Source organism: Xiphias gladius, chromosome 9, assembly GCF_016859285.1.
Source record: "Xiphias gladius isolate SHS-SW01 ecotype Sanya breed wild chromosome 9, ASM1685928v1, whole genome shotgun sequence".
NCBI lineage: Eukaryota > Metazoa > Chordata > Actinopteri > Istiophoriformes > Xiphiidae > Xiphias > Xiphias gladius.
The window spans coordinates 5,086,728-5,107,712 of NC_053408.1; the positions used below are offsets into that span (position 1 = coordinate 5,086,728).

A 20,985-nucleotide genomic window follows, 5' to 3' on the forward strand; every position below is an offset into this window, starting at 1 on the left:
TTTTGGACAAAACGATCCATTTGAGGGCGTCACCTTGAATTTGGAAGAATTGCAACTGGCCATTTTCACCATTACTTTTATAGATTACATGATTAAGCGACTAATCAAGAAAAGACAGATTAATTGATAATAGGGCTGCAACTAATGCTTATTTACAATATCAATTAATCTGCCAATTTTTTTCACAATTACTCAATTAATTGATTAGTCTACAAAATATCAGAAAATAGTGAAAATTATCCATTCCAGTTTCTGTGAGTCTAAGATGATATCTTCAAATGTTTTGACCAATTGTTTAAACCGAAAAGATTTTCTTTTTAATATGATATAAAAACAAATAAAAGCAGGAAGTCTTCATAGTTGAGAACCTGAAAGGTGCATTTCTTTGACAATTTTGCATAAAAAATTACTTTAACGATCAATTGATTATCAAAGTAGTTGCCGATTACTGTGTGCTGTTGATTAACTAATCGATTTATCGACTAATTGTTGCAGCTAGAATCGATAATGAGAATAATTATTAGTTGGAGTCCTATATGAATGTGCTACTTTATCTTCTGACTGAGGTTAATGACCTTGTAGAAGAGATGACTGTCACAGTCAGGTGAGTGCCATTCGGGCAAAAACTCTTTTATCCTCATGAGATTCGATCTTGGTAATCAGGCGAAAGACCTCTAAATGCACTGATTAGTTAAAAACCTGGAGGCTGATGTTAATCACACATCGGTAATGACAGTGTTCCTGCTTCTAATTCAGTTTGACATCAAGACTTTGAATATATACACTAAATGTCCAGGTAAAAGTAAAGCAATGACTATTTAAAGGTTTAACAAATTATCTTGACCCTCTATGGTATGCATTGATTTATCATTATCTTTTGCTATCTACATAAGTTTTGGTTTTTCTACCTAGCGGGAAATTGAACCGATACATCAGTCATAATAGTCTTAACCATGTAAGTTTATTAAAGTTGCAACAATTAGTTGATTAATCCATTAGTCCGTCAAAAGAAAAATAATTGGAAGCTAATAATCAATTAATTGTTACTGTAATTTGTCAGGCAAAAAATCCAAACATTTGCTGGTTCAAGCTTCTCAGGAGGATTTGTAGCTTTTCATTGTCATATATGACAGTAAATAAAATATTGTTGGGTTTTGGACTGTAAATTAAATACCTTTGAGACACCAATTTGGGCTCTGAAAAGTTGCGATGGTCATTCCTGACTACTTTTTGACATTTGACAGACTAAGCGAATATCGATAAATCGAAAATAATCCTCAATTGCAGCCCTAACGTTTATAATACATACTTATTCTAGGAGGAATATTTGAGTGGCCAGCCTTGAAGTAACACTGTGCCATGATGGACAAACAATGAAACAATATTATTATTTATATCAATTCTGCCCACAACTAAAGTGACTGATCAAAATGGAGTAGTCCATAAGATCCAGTTAGGTAAATCATTATCATTGAACAAGTGTCCTGACAGGGTTGTGTACAAGCAAACACCTCTGTGCGTGCGTGTGGCTTCCGAATGACAGGGAAATAACACAACGAAAGAAAAACATGACAAAAAAAAAAAAAACAAGCCACTGTAAGGGACAGATGACAAGCAGCCACACGATGGAGCCACAAGACTACAACTGACTACACACTGATCCCAAATGACAGATTGAGCCTAATTCATATACTATGTATCCCACGCCCACCAACAAAGCAGAGGCTGCACTTGCTTGCAATAGTTATTTGGCAAGAAAGGACGGATATTCCTATACTGTCTGTTCAACGAGAGCAGAAATGACTGACAAGACACAGCTAAATATTAACATACACGCATGTCGACTGCTTGTAACTAATGTCGTTAATGGTTAACCTGGCAAACCAGACATATAACAGGCTTTTCAACTGATGAAAAATTAAGCTAACACCCCTGGCCTTCGCTCTTAATCGGTTCCTAATTAGCATAACCAGTGCTAGCAGCGCACAAAAAAAGGAGTCCAATTATCTTAGCCAATGACAGAAAAACAAGTAATTATGTTAATATGTGACTTACATTTCAATGTGGGCACATTTACAAGCAAAACCTGTACTGGGACGTTACTTTAGTCGCTAAAAAAACTTTTGTACAACGTCTTCCATAAGGTAGCTTGAGCCTAATGCCGGTGGAACATACCATTCTAAGGAGGGGGTGGGAACAGTCCAAGTGATGCCGGCTTTGGTAATATAATGTTCTTAAAGGATTGTAAAACAATCATTGAAATGCGTAGGGAAAAAAATAAGACGTCAAGATACATGGGTGAGGTTTGGTTTTAAAAAATGCACGACTTCTAAGCCTCCTAACATGGCGCGGGTAGGGCTTCTTCCAGCCGTTAACTGACGCACGAATTCACTAACTTCACCATAACGTTGAATAGGCCGCTGCGGCTTCCCGTTTACCGTGCACATAGATAAAGTGAACGGCGAATCGTTGTTGCGGTTCGGCGGTTTTGAAAAGAGGGGGCACCCGGATTTGAACCGGGGACCTCTTGATCTGCAGTCAAATGCTCTACCACTGAGCTATACCCCCGATGCAATGTATCGACAAGGTAGGATATATTTAACTATGACACAGCGTGGTTCCACCGTTTAATTGTGCGCGTACCACGGCACCGCGACGAGTGTTATCACGTAGAGCCTATGGTTAAAACCATAATGTAGCATTTAGCTAACGTCCACAGTGAAGACGACGCAGATGTGATTTACCCCAGTGTCCGGCAGAGACCGCCAATCACACACAGTACCTTGAATGTTAAATCTCATTTACAGTTTGTTCAGCTACTTATTGGTCATCAATGTGTATTTTTACTTTGTGCCTTTACTACGTCTTTGCATTCATTATTGCTAACCTGGTCAATATTTCCGAGCAGTTTTGAGACCAGAAATACTAGTTCATACTTGTTTTGTCTTAGCTTTGTCTTAGTTTTCGGGGAAACAGACACATTTTTTGTTTCCCCCTAAACTTTTACAGTTTTGCGCCGTTGTATATGTCCACAGAGCCCGTCCTTAATGTATTTTAAGCGTTATTACGTGACATTGTAGTATCGTTTGTCTCCTTTTAAGGTTATTACGGATTCCCGTTAATGCATTTTATGCTGCCTTCAGGTACACCGCCGAGAACCGTAAAGCACACACTTCAAGTGGGATGTGTAAATACAACTCAATATTGAACAACAGTTGGCTTTTTTTTTTTTTTTTTTTTTATTGTTGTGATTTTACACGCTTTTTTTTTTAGGTTGTGAAAAACGTTAGATGAAATCAAAATTGTATCAATATAGAGCTTTTGATTAAAAAAGTAGATCCTGGTTCATTTTGAGGATTTAAAGGATGGATTAAGGTGACGGCACAGAGGCAGCGCAGAGAGCGCACTACTAAACCACTACTACGGTCTACAGTCCTTTGACCTTTGTACTATCTGCATGCCATTTCCACGCCTGTGTGGGAAACTTATCGCATCCACACGCACAACAAGTTAAAGTTCCTGTATCCGACGGTTCCTGAAGGAACCACGAAGAAGTCCGTGCCGCACGCTTGACTCCTCCTCGCCTTGAAGTCGCGTCCTTCTATCAAGTCAATTGAAATGCCTGCAGGCGAAGAGGAGGACGGTTCGTGTCCCAGCCGGTCATCACAGCCTGCACTTCACTTCTGAAAACTTTTTTTTTTTTCCTCTTTGTTTTTTTTTTCTTTTTCTTTTTTTTCTCTCTCTCTTTTGCCGCATCAGTGAGTTTTTCTTTTTGTGGTGTGAGGAATCCCTGCGCCATCATGAATCCGCCCTGTGGAAGATGCAAGAAACCAGTTTACCCCACAGAAAAAATAAATTGCCTTGATAAGGTAAGGTGACACGCAGGTCTTAACCCCACTCACCCACCAAAATCTAATTCCCAAGTGACACTAATTTTCCTTTGTGGATTTTTTTTTTTTTTGTTCATCCAAATTATTCTTGGTTTTTAGTGTCGCAAAACTCTAACTTAAGATGAAACTTTTGATTGCAAAAAAAAATTTTGCTCAAAATTTGACATAATGCTTTAAAGTCTATAAGTCTTCTTTCCTTTGTGATATTTGCTTTCATGTCAGCAACTGTTTTGCAAAAAAGAAATTATAATTATTATACTGGTAAATATCTCATTTTAACCAAAAAATGTTGTACTTTTGTTCACTTAACGAAACAGTATCCTCTCCATGACGCTTTGCCATTACATGAAATCACCATTATCATCATTATGTGGCTGACTTTACTCTTATTTTTGTGCATACATGACATGCATAAACACTCGTACTGTTTATGCACAAAAAAAAACAGATACACACAAACACACACTAAGGGAGTGATGAGAAAGAAGAAAAACACATCCGGTTGATAAACATTGGCCAAAAACCTCAAAATGTTCAAAAAGGAAAGAGCCCCCAGAGACCGAGTGTTTCTGGGTCCCTTACTCTCAGTGTCAGCTTGTTTAGATGTGCTCTGATAACGTGTCAGTAATAGATAAGGAGAAGAACTCAGTCTAGGTTTATTTAATCAATTTAAGGACACAGTCAGAGCAGAATCACCTGATTTCACAGAGCTGGATTGCCCACCATTGTATTGAATTTCTGATTTTCCTCTGGGATAACGAATGCACCACAAAGGTCACACAGTGATCCGCATTGGAATATGCTTGTTCTTTTTTATGCACGATCAGGGGCACGGTTAGCAGATAGTTGGTCAGATATTACACATGTTTTTGCATGAACAGCAAAATACCTTTCATTTTATAAAAAAAACACCAAAGTTATGGAATTTGGAGATTTTTTTTTTTTTTTTTTTGCACTGTAACCATCTCTTATTGGCACTCATTCAGTGCAGGGATGGGAGAAACAGACCAGCAGCACAGATGTGCTCTCAGGGATTTTCCCTCTGTGTCAGTGCAAGTTACAGTGTCTTTTTTTTTTTTTTTTTTTCAAGTGCATAAATTTAAACAACCAGCAAGACCAAATAAGAATTCTGCAGTAGTCGATTAACAGTTTGATGCAGGCCTCCAGGGTGTTTATTTTGTAGCATCATACTCCATATTTTACATCTTATCTCTGACTTTTTTGCTCTCTCCCCCTCTCTCAAGTATTGGCACAAAGGTTGTTTCAGCTGCGAGGTATGCAAGATGGCCCTGAGCATGACCAACTACAAAGGATTTGAGAAGAAACCTTACTGCAGTATGTGAGTGTTCACACCACACCGATCACCAAACACTAAACACACAGATGAACCTTAAAGTAACTGGAAAACACCCGACTGTGTGGAAGCTCGTCTGGCTTATCTTGCAGGAGTGACCAAGAGAGTGACAGTTCATCCTAAAAAATTGACCATAAAGTTACAATATGTATTCTCATGAATCTAATTACATCTTTTATTGTCCTTATTTTGGTGAAAGGCTATTTGCCAGTAGCAGTTTTGTCTCATTTACGTATGGATAAGTCGTATTTCATTGTCTATATATTAATAGACACAAGGGCGAAATAAACTTGCAGCATGAACAAATTGATCAGCTCATCAGTTCCAATCTGCCCACCTCCACGTCCCGCCACGCAAATAAAACCAGCAGGTACATGAAAAAATGAAATAAAACAATAATGGTAATGATTAAAAGGAACACCTAAAACGTGGTACGGTAAAATGGAAACGAGGCAGCCACACATCTCAAGAACCTACGTGCATAAAGCCTACATTTCCACAAGGCTCCTGAATATTACAACAGCAGTCGGATCATTCCTATGGGTCTAAAAAATAGCAGTAATAATAATGATAGAATGAAGTGGAAAAATACAAATAGGTGAGATATTAGACTGTCACGTGAACTTTTAAAAATTCCCCCTGCAGTTGACTAAAACTGCAAGCGAACCTTTCCAAATCCACCTGCAATTTGCTTTTCGGGAGTTAATTTTCATAGCAGTACGAAATGTGATACATGATCAAGGAATAACCTAAATTTAGGGGGGAAATCTTTCCTTCCTACATATCAAATTTCTTAGTAAGTATGTAACCCCAAAAGCTCCCAGTTTTTTTAGCCTGTGACCCCATAAAACAAAGAAGATCTAATTGAAACCCTTCTTCACCCTGATGTCCAGTTGCAACCAAAGACTGATTTTTTTTCCCACCTTGTTTGGTTTGAATGGTCCTGAGGGAGTAAAATAATAATAATGACTTACAGGAATAAAAGAAAAAAAGATTAGAGGAAAGTCGGACAAAATAAGTATAAATTTGTGCAGCAGGAATAAAGTTAAACTCAGTTTCTAGCATTGATCTCGTGAAAGCATCAATAGCTTTTGGGAGATTTTTGCCCAAAAAGAGAAATAAATGTTTTTGTCTGACTGTTGTCTTTTGGTTTATGAGCACAACGGCACTGTCTGGTTTTAAGTCACATACACTGAAATTCTCCAACAGTAAAAGAATATATAATATCAATATGAATACATTTAAAGTATGTGAAAGAGGTGGAGACAATAAAAACGTTTCTGTTGCACTTCTGTTCCCTTCCAGGCATTACCCCAAAACCTCCTTCACTATAGTGACCGACACCCCCGAGAATCTGCGTCTCAAGCAACAGAGCATGCTCAATAGCCAGGTGAGACCCCTCCCGGATCAGTCCTGTCCCTCCCCTCTGTCTCTGCTGTCGTTCCCGGCTCCCCGAGATACTCGTCCTAATCTCGTTGCGTCATCGTGACTCAGTGTATCCTCCCAGCTCTGTCTCTCTCTCTCTCTCTCTCTCTCTCCCTCACTCAGCTCTCGAGCTGTCTGACAGCAGGAGACGAGGACGCACTTCCCGGCTTTGCGTTCTTGGCAATTGGATTCCTTCGATTAAATCAAATGAGCCCTTTGACCAAATACTAACAAGAGATAATGCTGCCTTGACTTTGGTGTGAAGACTTGAGGCTGTTCTTGAGCAACCGTACCAAATCTGAGCTTTATAAATGTTTCTCCAAAGTGTCCTCATAAATTGGACGGTATTTTTAGAAGACACTGAAATCTCTCTGGCCTTTGGTCTCTCATGTGGCACGGGCTCAGCTCAGCCTCCCTGGCCGCCTCCACTTTTCCTAAGCTCTAATCTACTCACACTGTTCAAGCCAGCAACTTCACCTGATCAAAGGGATAAGTCCTCCAAGTCACGGAAAATTAAAGAGATTCCCTTACGGTTTGAATTTCACTTAAGGGATTGTCTTGTCTCGCAGCGTTCGGAGGCAATGCTCTCCTTCCCCTGCACAATGTAGAAAAGTTTTCATTCTGAAATAGAGACTCTTCCTAAAACTGAAATCATCAGTAGTGTGTGTCCTTTTCAAGGCCGCATTTCTGGAAAGACTTGCAATCACCCGTGTTTGTGGAACAGAATCTTTTTCAAATCGGCAGAGAAGGGGGCGACTCTGATATCCTGAATACCATTTGACCCCGTAACTGCTGAATATAAAGAAATCCCCATATGTCCAGCTTCGCCTTATCCATCAGGCACTGGCCTGATGGATAAACTGTTGTTCACCAGGAAATTTTTACAGCACATAACCACAAATCGTCGGTGCTACATTTCTGTTTGTGTATGCATGAAACAAACAAGATGCATCGTCCTAATTAGTGAGCTTTAAAGGTGCTGGGAGGTATATATATATTTTTTTAATCCTTGGACAGAGCCAGGCCAGCTGCTTTGTCCTGCTGCCAGGCTTTACGCTAAGCTAGGCTAAGCTAAGCTAAGCTAAGCTAAGCTAACCCCTCTTCACGGCTCCAGCTTTATATTTAGCGTACAGGCATGAGCGAGCGAGCGTACTGCCCACGGTGTCAGAAATATTCCCTGTGTTTGTGTGTCAACATGCACAAAGAAAACAAAACCACACGTGTCCCGTATCAGCACAATATGTGATTGGAACCACGGCTGATACGTTTACCCGTCCAGCAGACCACGAAACCCTCTGCAGAGGGGAAACCATAGCAAGATCAAAGTGAATTTCACTAATGTGAATGTATTGTATTTAGGCAACCAAATGATCTTCAGGAAACACGGGATAAAGTAAAGTTACTTTTTTAAAACGTTCATATGAATATAATTAGACTTTACAGCTCTTTTGATGAACATCTGGACTCTTAAGTGTCTGAAACAAGCACCTGATGTAACCGCACAAACCAGGTTCCATTTTTGGTTAAAACCATTTTAAACCATCATGCAACATGACTATGATCTTATGCTAAATGATTGTTATGATAACATCTTGATCAAATTTACAGCAAAAGCCGTTTCTTCCTCTCTCTCTCTCTCTCTCTCTCTCTCTCTTCTCCTCTCATCTCATCCAACCAACCCAGTTCATTGTTTATAACCATAAAAGTCTCGGCAGTCAGGCTCTCTCACTGAGACAGCATATTCCTCATAGCAAGAACATGACTCACGTGTGTGTGCATGAGTGTGTGTGTGTGTGTTTGTGTGTGCAATGTGTGGGGATCTCAGATTTACTTTCAAATAAACATCTTGGCTTTGTTTAATGTTGCAAGTGTTTCCCCCCCCCCCAGGCCTAAACCTGCAAGGAGATTTGACAAATAGCTGTTTAAAGCACAGCATGAATTTGTTTATGTAGATTTGTGAATCAGATTTAGTAGACGTGTGCGTGCAACCTCACAGCGTCTAAACCTTATAATCTAGTTGTGGTCATTTTAAGGAATACAACCTTCGCTGGGCTCAGAACTTAACCTCAGGCTAAAACCCTTTTGTCTAATTTTAAATGACCGGTAGAGACTGAGTTTCCCTAAATGCTGAGGAATTGCACATTTACGGGCGCTCTATAAGGAGGACTTTGAAAAGAACAAGGGGAAGGGTTTCAGCGTGGTGGCCGACACTCCGGAGATGCAGAGAGTGAAGAAGACACAAGACCAGATCAGTAGCGTACGTCCGGTTCACCTCGAAAACCGCAGCGAGAACAAAAATCTAATAACACTACATCTCAACTTCCGTTCTTTGTATCGTCCCTGAAGTCATAACGATTAATCAATCCACTTTTTTCTTACTTTTCAGAGACATTATGGGAGTTTTAGATGTAACTTTCCAATGTGGCGTCTTTCCAACCTCTAAGTGTGTTTGTCTTTATAAATATATATATGTGTGTGTGTGTGTGTGTGTGTGTGTGTTTGCATGGCTGCATTTACTTTTGAATAAAAACCTGTCTCTTCAAACATAAACTTGTTTGCTAAATCCTTCCTAAGTGGTTTTGATGTGATGCTGCATTCAGGTTACGTCAGATTTACCAGCGCTGACTGACTCCAGTTAAAAAAAAATCCCAGCAACCTTCAAGTGCAGTTGTTCCCAACCTGGAAAATAAGGCCAACAATTAAGAAAAGGACAATTTTTAAGACTTTTCTCTAATCTTTTGTTTGTTCTTGTGAAATAGCCTATAGTGTCACCTCTTCAGGCCTCTAAAAGTTAGTAAAGTGAAGTGAGAAGCAGGCTACTTGTTTCCCCTGTTTACGGTCTTTGTGCTAACCTAGGCTAGCCCGCTGCTGCCCTTAGCTCCATATTTAGCCTACAGGTACTGAAGTAAAATGATGTTTTTTTAAATATGTTTTAATGAATTTGCAGGCCCTTTACAAGGAGGACTTTGAAAAGAACAAGGGGAAAGGTTTCAGCGTGGTGGTCGACACTCCGGAGATGCAGAGAGTGAAGAAGACGCAAGACCAGATCAGCAACGTAAGTGCAGTCCCCTTTAAGAAATCCTGGAACATCCTGAAGGGTCGGTTCATTTCAATTAAACACACACACACACAAAAAAAAAACATTTTCTCATTTCTAGTGGTATCTACTTGAGCAGATTCTTCCCATTTGACATCGTGTTCATGTCGTGTTATTTTGCCAGGTCGACTTAAAAGCTGCATTATCGGTTGCTAGGGACAGTTAACATTTTTGTGATTGGTTCTGATAAAAAAACTTCAGCTTAAGAGTTGCTGTTTGTTGTTATACGTGTCTGTGAGGCTCCCACCCACAAAGCTTCTGACATAGGGACGATATCTTTGTTGGGACAGCAGGTTCTGGGGACTATCCGGAGTAACGGGCACGTTGTGTTTCAAAAGACATAGTGCACTTGAATTTTTCCAAAATTCATTGTTTTGTAACTTGGGTAACCAAACAAGTAAACGTTAGTCATTCATTGTTCCCTCAAAGACATATCCAATCATAACTTCATTCTAGTCTACGAATCTTTTTTCACTTCTGCTCTGAGAGGAAACTCTTCCTTAACTTAACTTCAAGATGAAACTTTTCCAAAAATGTTGGAGAATAGTGTGTGTGTGTGTGTGTGTATTTTTTGTTTGTTTGTTTGTTTGTATTCCTGTAAGGGGACAAAAAACAAACATGACACAGCTGGATGCAAGCCGCAGTTCTACTGATATGAAATGAGCCGGTGCAACACTAAGCCAACACTGCGGCCCGATAACCGGAGCCATTTCAGGGCAGGATTGTAGCTTTGCAGGCTGGTGCTGTCGACGGAGCTGAGACACGAGCAGAGAGAACAAACAGCAGTGAAGGATGTCGGAGTAGGATCCTGCAGAGACGCACAGGCACATTTCAGACATTTCTCTGAGTCCGCTGAGGAGCAGCTGCCCTATATGGTCAGAGTCTCTCAGCTGTGGACACAAAGTGAACGTCCGCTCTCTGCTGCACACACACACTGGTAGACACATGCATACCACACTGAAACACACAAACGTGCTCTTTCTTCTCTCTTGAGAGCAGCAGTTGCAGAAAGGAATGACGGGTGATAAGCTGCATGTCACAAGGGGCAAAATCTAGCACCATATTTTTCCACTGGTTATGTCTTTCGTACTGTATTTCTTTCTTTCCTACTTACTTTGTCTTTCTTTCTTTCTACCAGCCCTCCCTCCTTCTTTTTAGTTTTTTTTATATTTGCCTGTTTTTAATTCCCTCTCTCTCTCTCCAGTTCTTTTTTTTCCCACCGACTTTCTTTTCTGCTTTCTCCTCTTGAGGTCTGTTGAGGACACAGGGGGCTGCTCCTTCTTTTCCTTAACCGACATCCAGTTTCCTCTTCCATCCCCAGAAAGCCGGGAGCATTCAATTCATTTTACACAACTTGGCTCGTCCTCTCTGTCTCTGTGTCCCCTGGCGGACTCACTGCATGTTGCACAAACATCTCACTGCTGGAGTTTCTTTTTGCAGAAGTCTCCAGTGAATCAGAATGAAGTGGAGCCTTCTAAGTACAACACAAATCTAATCTTTAGTCCCTTTTGTAGAATCAACATTAGTGATTTAAACTGCTGTGGGTTATCCCGTAGCATAGCTAACACAGCAGCTATTGTTTTAAGTGGAGTAGACAAAACAATCAAAAATAGAGCTGCGTTCATGCTTCAGGACAAAAATATCAGTAACAGTGTCAAATTCAAAGTGAAAAAACTCCCCCACATGTCAGCGAATGCCAAAGAAAACCAGAAACAAAAAAAAGCCTGGATGAATATTCTCATTACAACAATTTATTGCATATTAAAGGTCATAATGCCCAAGGAAGGAAATCGTGAGTCAACAAACACGTCTTTTATATGATCGATTAAAAGAACAAAAGAGAGGTCCCAGTACATAAATTACAGGTTTTAAACATTAGTCCTGTTCGTTAGTCAAGTCAGGCCTATTTATATAGCCCCAAATCACAGATTTGTCTTAGAGGAAACCTCAAAAAGGGGAAAAAAAACTCAAGTGTGTCTTTGCTTTATAATCAAAATTGTGTTTTTAAAAGTCACACTCAACCAAGGCGCTCTTTAGAATCAAGGAAGGAAAAAAAACGAAGGCACTCTGAGTATAATGAAGAGCCTCAGATACTCCACAGCTGAAACCAACGTGTTGCAGCTGAAAGCCTCGGTCAGGTTGTGGGGTTTTTGGGGGTTTTTTGTATCAGAAGGCTTTATGATCTGAAAAAACATATATTCGTTAATGAATACATTTCTGTTGGTGCTTCTCATCTTTTTGTTTCTGTAAAAAACATTTCACAAGACGAGCGAACAAAGTGCACCTCAAGTGAAAGCTCAAAACAGGCAGAGCTTGTTCTTTGCTAAAAGGCCTCAGCTGTCGGACGGTTAGAAATGTCCTCTCCACTAAAACTGTTACCATTGTACATGAGGTACTGTACCACCCCCCCCCCCAAATCATCTCTCAGCCCCTCCTAAAATGGTGAGCTACTTCTCACAGTGGGAGACCTTGAGGGTCAGCTGTTAAACTCGAGAGTATTGCGCCCCCGTGTGGATCTAATGTGTGCGTACCTGCGTGTGTGTGCAGATAAAGTACCACGAGGAATTTGAGAAGAGCAAAATCCGAAGCGACGCACCCCCCCCTGAAAACAGACAAGGTGAGGCACATCACTAAGACATAGTCCCAATAGCCATATTAGCCTTGTTTAGTCTTATTAATCTTGTGTGTGTGTGTGTGTGTGTGTGTAGACTATGAAGAGCAACCACCCAACCCTGAGAGATTCAGCCAGCCAGCCGGACAAATGCGCCCTGCTGCTGTAGCACCACCTTGTGGGGGGGTAAGGCTAGTACATAAACACACACTATATCGCCAGAGGTATGTGGACACCCCAACGGTACACATTTATGTGGTGGTTGAACCGGTTACTCCCAAACTATGGGCATGAATGTGCTGCTATAAAAGCCTCGACTCTCGGGGAAAGGTCTCCCTCCAGATTTCAGTTCCTGGCTGCAGGGATTTGCTCCCATTCAGCCACAAGAGCGGCAGTGAGGCTCGACGGGGTTGAGGTCAGGGCTCTGCACGGATCAGTCAAGTTCTTCCACACCAAACTGGGATCGACAAAAAAATGGGCTACTATCAATTAATTGTTTTAGTCATTTTCAAGATTTGCTTTAGTTGAAACTAAGGGGCGTAGCTCAAGCTATAAAAAAAAAAAAAAAAAAGCCTTATACTGAAAGACGATGGTGTCCACATACTTTTGGCCATATATTGTTTCATGAATTTGTGTGGCGCTAGGTTATTTAAGGGTTTTTTATTATAGTATGAATTTTAAGTTTTTATTCTCAATTTGATTTTCAGTCTTCTACATTTATTTGTATTCTTTTTTAAATATTGCATTCACATTATTTACATTTATTTATGTAGTTCATGACGTTTTGATAATAGCCTAGCTTTCTTGTTTTAGTCACGTACAGAAGTCCTGGGTTTTATTAATACCCAAAGCGTGAGTGTTTGTGCGCACGTGTTCGTGGTGTGTGAATGTATTTGTCAATGTGGTTTGAGTGTCTGCCAACTGCCAGCGTAGTTGCCACATGTGCCTGTGCAGTATATGTTTTGTTTGTGTGTGTTTTTATGCCTACAGTGGGGAAATTCAATGCAAATTATTCAGTTTGGACTTTGCATGCTTTTTACAATGTGTTGCAAGTCAGTGCATCTGTGTGTGTGTTACTCATCTCCTCCGGGCCGTGTGCGTTTTCCACACGCGCAGAAGCGCTACCAGGCCATGTACAGCTACACGGCGGCAGAAGCAGATGAGGTTTCTCTCCTGGAAGGGGATGTGATCTTGGACGTGGAGCCGATAGACGAGGGATGGGTGTTCGGATGCAACCAGCGCACGGGGCAGCGGGGCATGCTCCCCGCCAACTACGTCCGACCTGTGTGACAGACGTTTGGCAGTCCATTTCCAGCATGAGCTACCCTGTCCATCTGCTGTCACCACCTAGAATCAGGCCTCTTCTCTAAATCACCTTTTGCAGATGAAAAAAAAAAGGCTATTAAAAAAAAAAACAAAAACAAAACACACCCTTTCCTGCCCGATTCTGCTTTGCCTTTTATGTCAGGAATATGGTTTTCAAAACTTTTATGGATTCTCAAAAAATTAGATCAGTCGACTCGAGTGAAATTTCAGCTTAGGGAAGCACAATGATACCAAAAAGGTTGAAGTGAGCAGGTTTTATATATATATATATATATATGCACAATAGAAAGAGGGAATACATTCAAGAAATACTAAAAAAAAATAAACCTAGAGTTTAATGCTTCAAACATACATTTAAAAAAAACAAAAACAAAAACTCAGGTAATATTTACCTTCTATGTACGTGTCCTTCAGCAGTAACGTGCAGCCTTCGCTTCGGACTGACAGAAACAGATGCAGTCAATTGTCACATCAGCGTGCAATGTCAGCGTGCAATGCTTGAATCTTTTGCAACGGTTGTCTTCACCAGCTGCTTGTAAATCCCTTAGAGCGCTTGTCTGACAGATTGATAAAGAAACTCATGCATTGTATGATTAAATCCTTTTAAGCCGATTCATTTAAATAAAAGTGGAATATTTAACCTGTTAAATTGTTTGTTCATGACTAAGACGGCAGCGGTCTTGCTTCATCCTGCCCATTTTGTTCTGTAGCAGGTGACTTTCTTGGACTCTACTGCATTGTGGGAAATAAACACCAAACTAAAATACAACATATCAATACCTTTATTCAAAAACATATCGCACATTTGATCATCATCAAATCACTACAGAGTAAAATTTCACCTAAACAATGTTTGTTGCTTAAAATAAGACAAAGACTTTATTTACAAATTATATTTCCTTAAGTTAAAACAATGAAAACTTTAGCACCATGTTTTTTTTTTTGTTTTTTTAAATCATTATGAACACGAAAACATATTCCCGACAGAAAAAAAATAAATGTTTTCTTAATAACCAACTGGCTCAGAATCACGTGACTAAAAACAGTCCTCAGGCTGTAGGGACAGACTTCATGTTCGAGAAAAAGGCCACCCTCTTATCGATTTTGCTCCTCAGTTTCGATGGCAGCCAGTTCAGCTGCTTCCCGAACAGCTCCGGGTTTTTCCCTATGAAGTCCTCACACAACCTAGAGAGGGGAAGAAAAAAAAAAAAAAAGGTCACTCTAGAGTCTCATTAGGTACTGAATGACTGTCACCCTGCTCTAACAAGAACTTCAGACGCTCAGACTACTGTGACAAACTGGGATTTATCCTCTGAACCCGTGACTGTTTTCACCAAATTTAAAAAAAAAAAAAAAGGCAAACCATCCGACAGGTTGACATCTTTCACTCTGGACCCAAATTCTGGATCATCCAACCAGTAAGTGGACCAACAGCCGACTGACAGACCAACTGCAACGCCAATCGATGAAAACGGTCCCATTAAAGCAAATTGCTAATTTTAAAAAAAATAAAATAAAAAAATAAGTGTTTAAAAGGTGGATTTAGGGATGGCACTGTCAGTCTGTCCGCCCACCACTATGGTCCAGACTAAATAAGCTAACATCTACTAGATGGATTACGATTAAGTTTTGTAGAGATATTCATGTTCTCCAGAGGATGAATCCTAACGACTCTGGTGACGCCCTGACTTTACTGGATGGACGGCCCGTGACATTTTGGTAATCTAGCATTTAGCTGTGTACGGCCTTACAGAGCTGCTAGCGTGGATACGTACGCTCTTATTTTTCCGAAGCCGACAGTAACACGTTGACAAGCTTCCTGCTATGAATGGCCGATCACATCCACACTAAAGAGGAGCAATTATTTTCTGGGACTGGCTCCCTGAAGAGAGAACAAAACAACCCCCCCCCACAAAACCTGATCTTAGTGAAAAAAAAATAAAAATAACTAAACCTTTTAACCTCATCTGAAACCTTGCACCGATCAACACACAAAATGTACAGAAAACAACAAGACTTCATTGGTTGGTCGGGTCAAAGTGTTCTGTCAAATGAACACTAATCAACATTGTAACGTGAGGCGAGTGACTTTAATCTGGCCATTTCACATCCACATGCCACAGCCTATCGCCTGCCCATAGGTAATAAGGTAAAGCTCATTAGCATAACACCGTGTCCTTGTTTGTATGTGAGCCGGCACGTTAGGGCCAACGGGGAGCTGTGCAGCTCACAGTGAGAGTATAAATAGCTCCCAGTGTTTAACAGGCCCCCGTGGACCTTGTTAAAAACTTACAAATCACGGGAATGGAGGGGACGTGCAAACAAGCGCTCACATGTGGCCGACGTACACAATGTGCAGTAACGAGAAACTGCATGTGACCAACCGGTGAGCACACACACACACACACACACACACACACACACACACACACACACACACACACGCCACTGTATTCTGGATCTGGACCATTGATATTATTCAGGGGCTTCACGTGCAGACCAGAAATATTTAAAAAACACAGTAGGCTCATCATACCTGAAGAGGGAGTACGGCTGGGTCTGAAAGATGATCACGTCTCTGCAGTGATGTTGTGATGGAGCCCTCAGAACAGCCACCTGACGATAACCACATGGGGACGGATGATAAAAAGCAAAATGTGGGTGAAAAATGACATTTTTTGAGCAGCGGGGGCTTCGCGAATGTTAATTGCAGTCGGTCAACACTGAAATCTCTCAGCAGATGCTGGGATGGATCGTCATGACATATGGTGAACCACCCGACGCCACCGTGAGGTTTCCATGTTTGGTTTTAATGAAATATCTTGACTACAATTGGAAGGACTGCTGTGAAATTTTGGTACAGGCATTCACATCAAAATTTAAATTTTTGTCCAACGCTTTTGGTTTTTCAAATTTTGTTTTTTTCCTTCAAGAATCCAGTCCTGTTCTGACCTTACAGACGTAAAATGCACCAGTTTTCTAAAACACAGTTGCTCACTGCATTACCACGTCAGTGCACTTTGAGCCCCAAAACCACTTGTGATTTCTTTATGTAACAGTTTTGCTGAATCACATCAATTGTTGTTTCGCTGGCTTTACAACACAGGGAAATGGGCTTAAAAAAAAAAAAAATAAGCTGCAATCTTTTTCTGATGTCTGCAAAATCGTAAAAAAAGGAAAGAGATTATGCTGCACAATGTTTTACACAAAGACCTTGTTGTGGAACTAAAAATACAGCTTTAAAGTATTAAGAGTACAATTAGAACATTATTGCTAAATCCCTCACAAAAGTATTTAAAAAAAAAAAAAAAAAAAAGTTGCCCATGAAAGTGGTAACTGACATTTAAAATAAAAAAAAGCAACTGAGAAGCTTGTGTCATCGCATACCGAGTCCATGAGGATGCAGAGCTTACTGCTTCCTCCGAACACCACGACGTCGTCGTCGCTTCCCAGGCACGCTGTGTGACACACCCTGAGGACAGCAAACGGGGGAGTGAATAATGAGCCGCGTACAGCGTTTTTGATACGGCTGAAATTGTGGCTTTGAGGCATGTTTGTGTTTTAGTTTAAGAGACTTCAAGGGGAAGGGCTCAAATTTAATTGCAGTAGCTTTGAACTGCCATTTTTCCTGTAGGTTATATGCACAACAAGAACCTTCAAAAATCAAAAAGAGTTTCTCTACATGAGAAGATGAAACTGCTGAGAAACATCACCTGATCAGTGAAGTCTCACCCCAGCTTCGCGTCACTCTCTCTTTTTCTACTTCTGGAGCAGAAACGTACAATATTTAAACACATACTTCAAATGATGGGTTAAGTACCTGGGCTTGTCCCCGTGTGGGTGCGTCATCTGGATCCACTCTCGTTTAACCGTGTTAAACTGCCAGGCGTCATCTAGAAGAAAGAGTTTAGTGATGAGACAGATTTAAAAACAAAAACAAAAAAAAAACAGGGATCTTCACTGTCACATCTTTGGAAAAACTAACCTCTTGAAAAACCCTGTGCATATTTGTCCAAGGCAGACGAAGGGTCATGAAAAATATAGTATGCAGATAAACTGACTGAGGATTTCAATATTTAAAGTCAGGCAGAGCATGGATGGATTACTGAACAGGCCCACACAGGGCGAACCCCTGGGCTGCAGCCTCTGAAGTGGACTTAATATTTCATGTTGGAAAGTTCATGAAATGACAAAAAAAATTAAAAAAATACATTTAAAAAAAAACACACCAGAAGGACACACAAAAAGGGACTGGTAGTATCTTTCGCAGTCGTTTAGCGTCTCTCTCAGTCTGGGGTCTTTTACACGTCTGGGCCTGTTACCTCAACGTCCATCCACGAGGCAGAGTCTTACTCATGCAGCGGGGGACGTGCTGCCGTGGACACTCAGGAGCGGACGGAGACTTAAGTGTAGGGGGACTTACTGAGAGTGTTTCCGTGCGTGCTGAGACCCCCGTATACGAAGAGCGCGTGATCCGATATGGGCGTCATGGTGTGCATGGAGCGCCCCTGGGGTGAGCAGGACGGGGAGGCGTCACTGGTGGAGTGAAGAACACACACACACACACACACACACACACACACACACACACACACACACACACACAGAGCGGAACCGCAGTCAAAAAATAAATAAAACAACCTGTAAAAATGAAACACGTAACAAAGTCTAATGTATGAGTGGTGAGAGTGAAGGAAGTTTTACAATTGAGTCCAGGTCCAGGTGTCCAGGTCTAAGCAGAACATGTCCAACTCTGCCGTCTCCTGCAAACAATCACATATACTCCATTTTAGGTAAAGACACTTCCTCCACAAGCAGTTGACCTGAAAGTGTTATCATGACAGTTATGCAAGCGTGTATAGTAAGCAGACGGCAACTCAGTTACATGCTCAGATACACTAAAATGGCCAAGAGTGTGCAGACACACGCGATCATTTCACCCATGAGCAGGACTCTTCTGCTAGAACAGCCCCCACTCTTCTGGTTTCAGGCTTTTTTCTAACAGATTTTCGACACACGGCTGCAGGGATTTGCTCAAATTCAGCCGCAAGAGCGTTACGTGGGTGTTGGATGCTTGCGCCCGACTCGCAGTCGGTCTCCCGGTTCGTCCAAAAAGGGCATCGGGATGGGGCCGGGGTCAGGGCAGCGTGCAGGCCGGTCACGTTCCGCCACACGAAAACTCAAAAGAAAACCGCTTTTTAAAAAAAAAAAGATCTGAATTTGAGCACAGGCGCACTGTCACGTCACAACAGGAAAGGGATGTTGAAACAGGAAAGGGCCACCCCCAAACTGTTACCACAAAGTTGGAAGCACACTATTGTCTATTAAAAAAAAAAAAAAAAACATTGTATGCTGTGGCGTTAAGATTTCACTTCACTGAAACTGCGAGGATGAGCCAAAACCAGAGAAAAACAGCTCCGGACCACAAGTACATGCTTGTCCACATACTTCCATGGTGTTTACAGTTGTGGTGCAAGATAAGCTTTTCAACTCACCGCCCCACCAGAGATGTAACCTTTGTTCCCCAGAAGGGCACTGGCATGGCAGCCTCTGGGGGCAGGAGCCCGACCCTGCACGTAAAAGGAAAACCAAACCATTTGTACCAAACGTGGCGTAAAATTCATGTGGCCATCATATAAAGTGTCTAAGATCCTCGGTTTCTAGTGCTAATGCCCTTGTTGCATTTTTTGTAATAGCCTGGAAGTAAAAAATGTCGCACAGAAAAAGCGGATAAATTAATACTGGACCCCTCATCGTGTTGTTTTACTCACCTGAGTCTCTGGCAAGCTCCACTTAGCAGCGTGTGTGTCAAAAACATTGACTTCGTTGTTCCAGCCCCAGCACCTAAACAACGTGTCTCCAATTGTTGTCTGACAAAAAAAAATGATTTAAAAATGTGTTTATTGTTCTGTGTAAAGCACTTTGGAATTGGTTTTGAATACTACCATACAAGTTAAATGATTAAAAAACAAAGATGATTGTGACCTCTCGTTTTGGTCACAATATTGGAGCATTGCTTTTGCTCAGAGATACTTGTCCTCAAATTTAAAAGAATAATTTTGTTTCATAAAATACTCAATAGGAACGCAGCTGCTGCTGTTCTGTATATCATCATCATCAATTACCCAGGACATCTCTTCCACGACGAAGCTCGATGATGAAGTGTTTCGTACCTCCCCAATGGTCTTACACCCATATCCACCAAAGTAGATTAATCTGCAACAAGACCACAAAATACAGATTTCTTCTCATCATTAATTCTCACGTGAGACTACAGAAGACTGGAAACCATAGAGTAAATAGAACAGAGAAAATTCACGGCAGGAGGAGGATTTTTCTTCTCCGTTTTTTCCATAAATACGACAACTATTAAGCTGGAGCTCATGTCCAGCCGTTTGCATGGTGCGCTGGTCCGGCTATTCTTCACAGGCAGTTTGTGTGCTGCCCCCCCCCCCAGACGGGACTGACCTGTCTCCGTGCACCCAGCAGGAGTGTTTGTTTCGTGGCGACGGCGTCGTTCCCTTGGTGTCAGTCACTTTCTTCCACGAGCAGCACGGCTCTGTGAGGTCAACGCTGAACATCTACAAAAAAAAACAGGAGAGAGAAATTCATCAGATCGAGAATCATCTACAATCGTCAAATAAGCACTATATCTGAGATCTGAGTGACTAAAGAGCTACGTCTAAGTTGCCAGAGCAGATTTCCAGGCTTTCCTTATGATAGAAAGCGCCAGTAGAAAAGGACCCACAGGTTTGACCCCGTCTACCACTGAGCTCTGCGTTTTATTTTTATTTCCAATGCTGCATCACAAACTTCACTGTAACGTACGTGTTAACCCGACATGGACTCCGCACGTGTGCCTTTTCATCTTTAAAGCCACTCGCGGTCAACTTCCTGTCTACCTCTGGAAACTGCTTTCACATGCTTTCACAATCAGACCGGAGGATCAAACTGGATAATCTCCAGTGTCCACAGAGTCTGGTATGAGCCTCGTTTCAAAAAACACCGCCTTCATACCAGACATTCAAATGCCACATTCAAAACCTGTCTTACGAAGATCGGGATTGTTTTCAGTAGGTCAAGCTCACTTCTTTAAAAGCCTCCCAGGTCTCCTTCAACAAAAAAAGGAAGTAATGTACCTCAAGAGCCATAATGAGGTTAAATAAGTAGGACATTTTTACATTGAACTGCCTAATTTCAGTCCAAATTCATTAACTGTATCCACTTGGAATTGTTATTGCGACATACATAACAACTCTAAGCGCCTCCACTGAGGATATTC

General features: G+C 41.2%; 3 protein-coding genes and 1 non-coding gene across 9 annotated transcripts in view; 1 reads left to right on the forward strand and 3 right to left on the reverse strand.

Moving 5' to 3' along the window:
• The window catches only part of LOC120794086 (dickkopf-related protein 3-like), a 32,936-nt gene extending 30,541 nt beyond the window's left edge, over positions 1-2,395 (reverse strand). For 5 of the 6 annotated variants that reach the window (XM_040134732.1, XM_040134729.1, XM_040134726.1 and 2 more), the window contains exon 1: positions 2,056-2,169. The gene's annotated coding sequence lies outside the window, so the exon portion shown is untranslated. The other variant, XM_040134728.1, reaches the window with a different exon arrangement.
• Positions 2,396-2,496: 101 nt separating this feature from the next.
• trnac-gca lies at positions 2,497-2,568 on the reverse strand. The gene has a single exon. It is a non-coding gene; the product is annotated as a tRNA-Cys (tRNA).
• A 1,011-nt stretch (positions 2,569-3,579) lies between these two features.
• LOC120794084 (LIM and SH3 domain protein 1-like) lies at positions 3,580-13,790 on the forward strand. The gene is made up of 7 exons (XM_040134725.1): positions 3,580-3,869; positions 5,135-5,229; positions 6,550-6,634; positions 9,617-9,724; positions 12,314-12,383; positions 12,475-12,563; positions 13,494-13,790. Exons 1-7 carry the CDS (start codon positions 3,801-3,803, stop codon positions 13,665-13,667), a joined length of 690 nt encoding a protein of 229 aa, XP_039990659.1. The 5' UTR covers positions 3,580-3,800; the 3' UTR covers positions 13,668-13,790.
• Positions 13,791-14,467: 677 nt separating this feature from the next.
• LOC120793884 (kelch domain-containing protein 1-like) overlaps positions 14,468-20,985 on the reverse strand; it is a 9,535-nt gene continuing 3,017 nt past the window's right edge. The window contains exons 4-13 of the mRNA XM_040134297.1: positions 20,172-20,284; positions 19,829-19,919; positions 19,475-19,573; positions 19,199-19,273; positions 18,408-18,466; positions 18,127-18,239; positions 17,524-17,596; positions 17,091-17,175; positions 16,240-16,319; positions 14,468-14,888 (exon numbers count right to left, since the gene is read on the reverse strand). Coding sequence (XP_039990231.1) covers positions 14,753-14,888; positions 16,240-16,319; positions 17,091-17,175; positions 17,524-17,596; positions 18,127-18,239; positions 18,408-18,466; positions 19,199-19,273; positions 19,475-19,573; positions 19,829-19,919; positions 20,172-20,284 — 924 coding nt within the window. The 3' untranslated portion in view covers positions 14,468-14,752. The remainder of the gene's footprint in view (positions 14,889-16,239; positions 16,320-17,090; positions 17,176-17,523; positions 17,597-18,126; positions 18,240-18,407; positions 18,467-19,198; positions 19,274-19,474; positions 19,574-19,828; positions 19,920-20,171; positions 20,285-20,985) is intronic.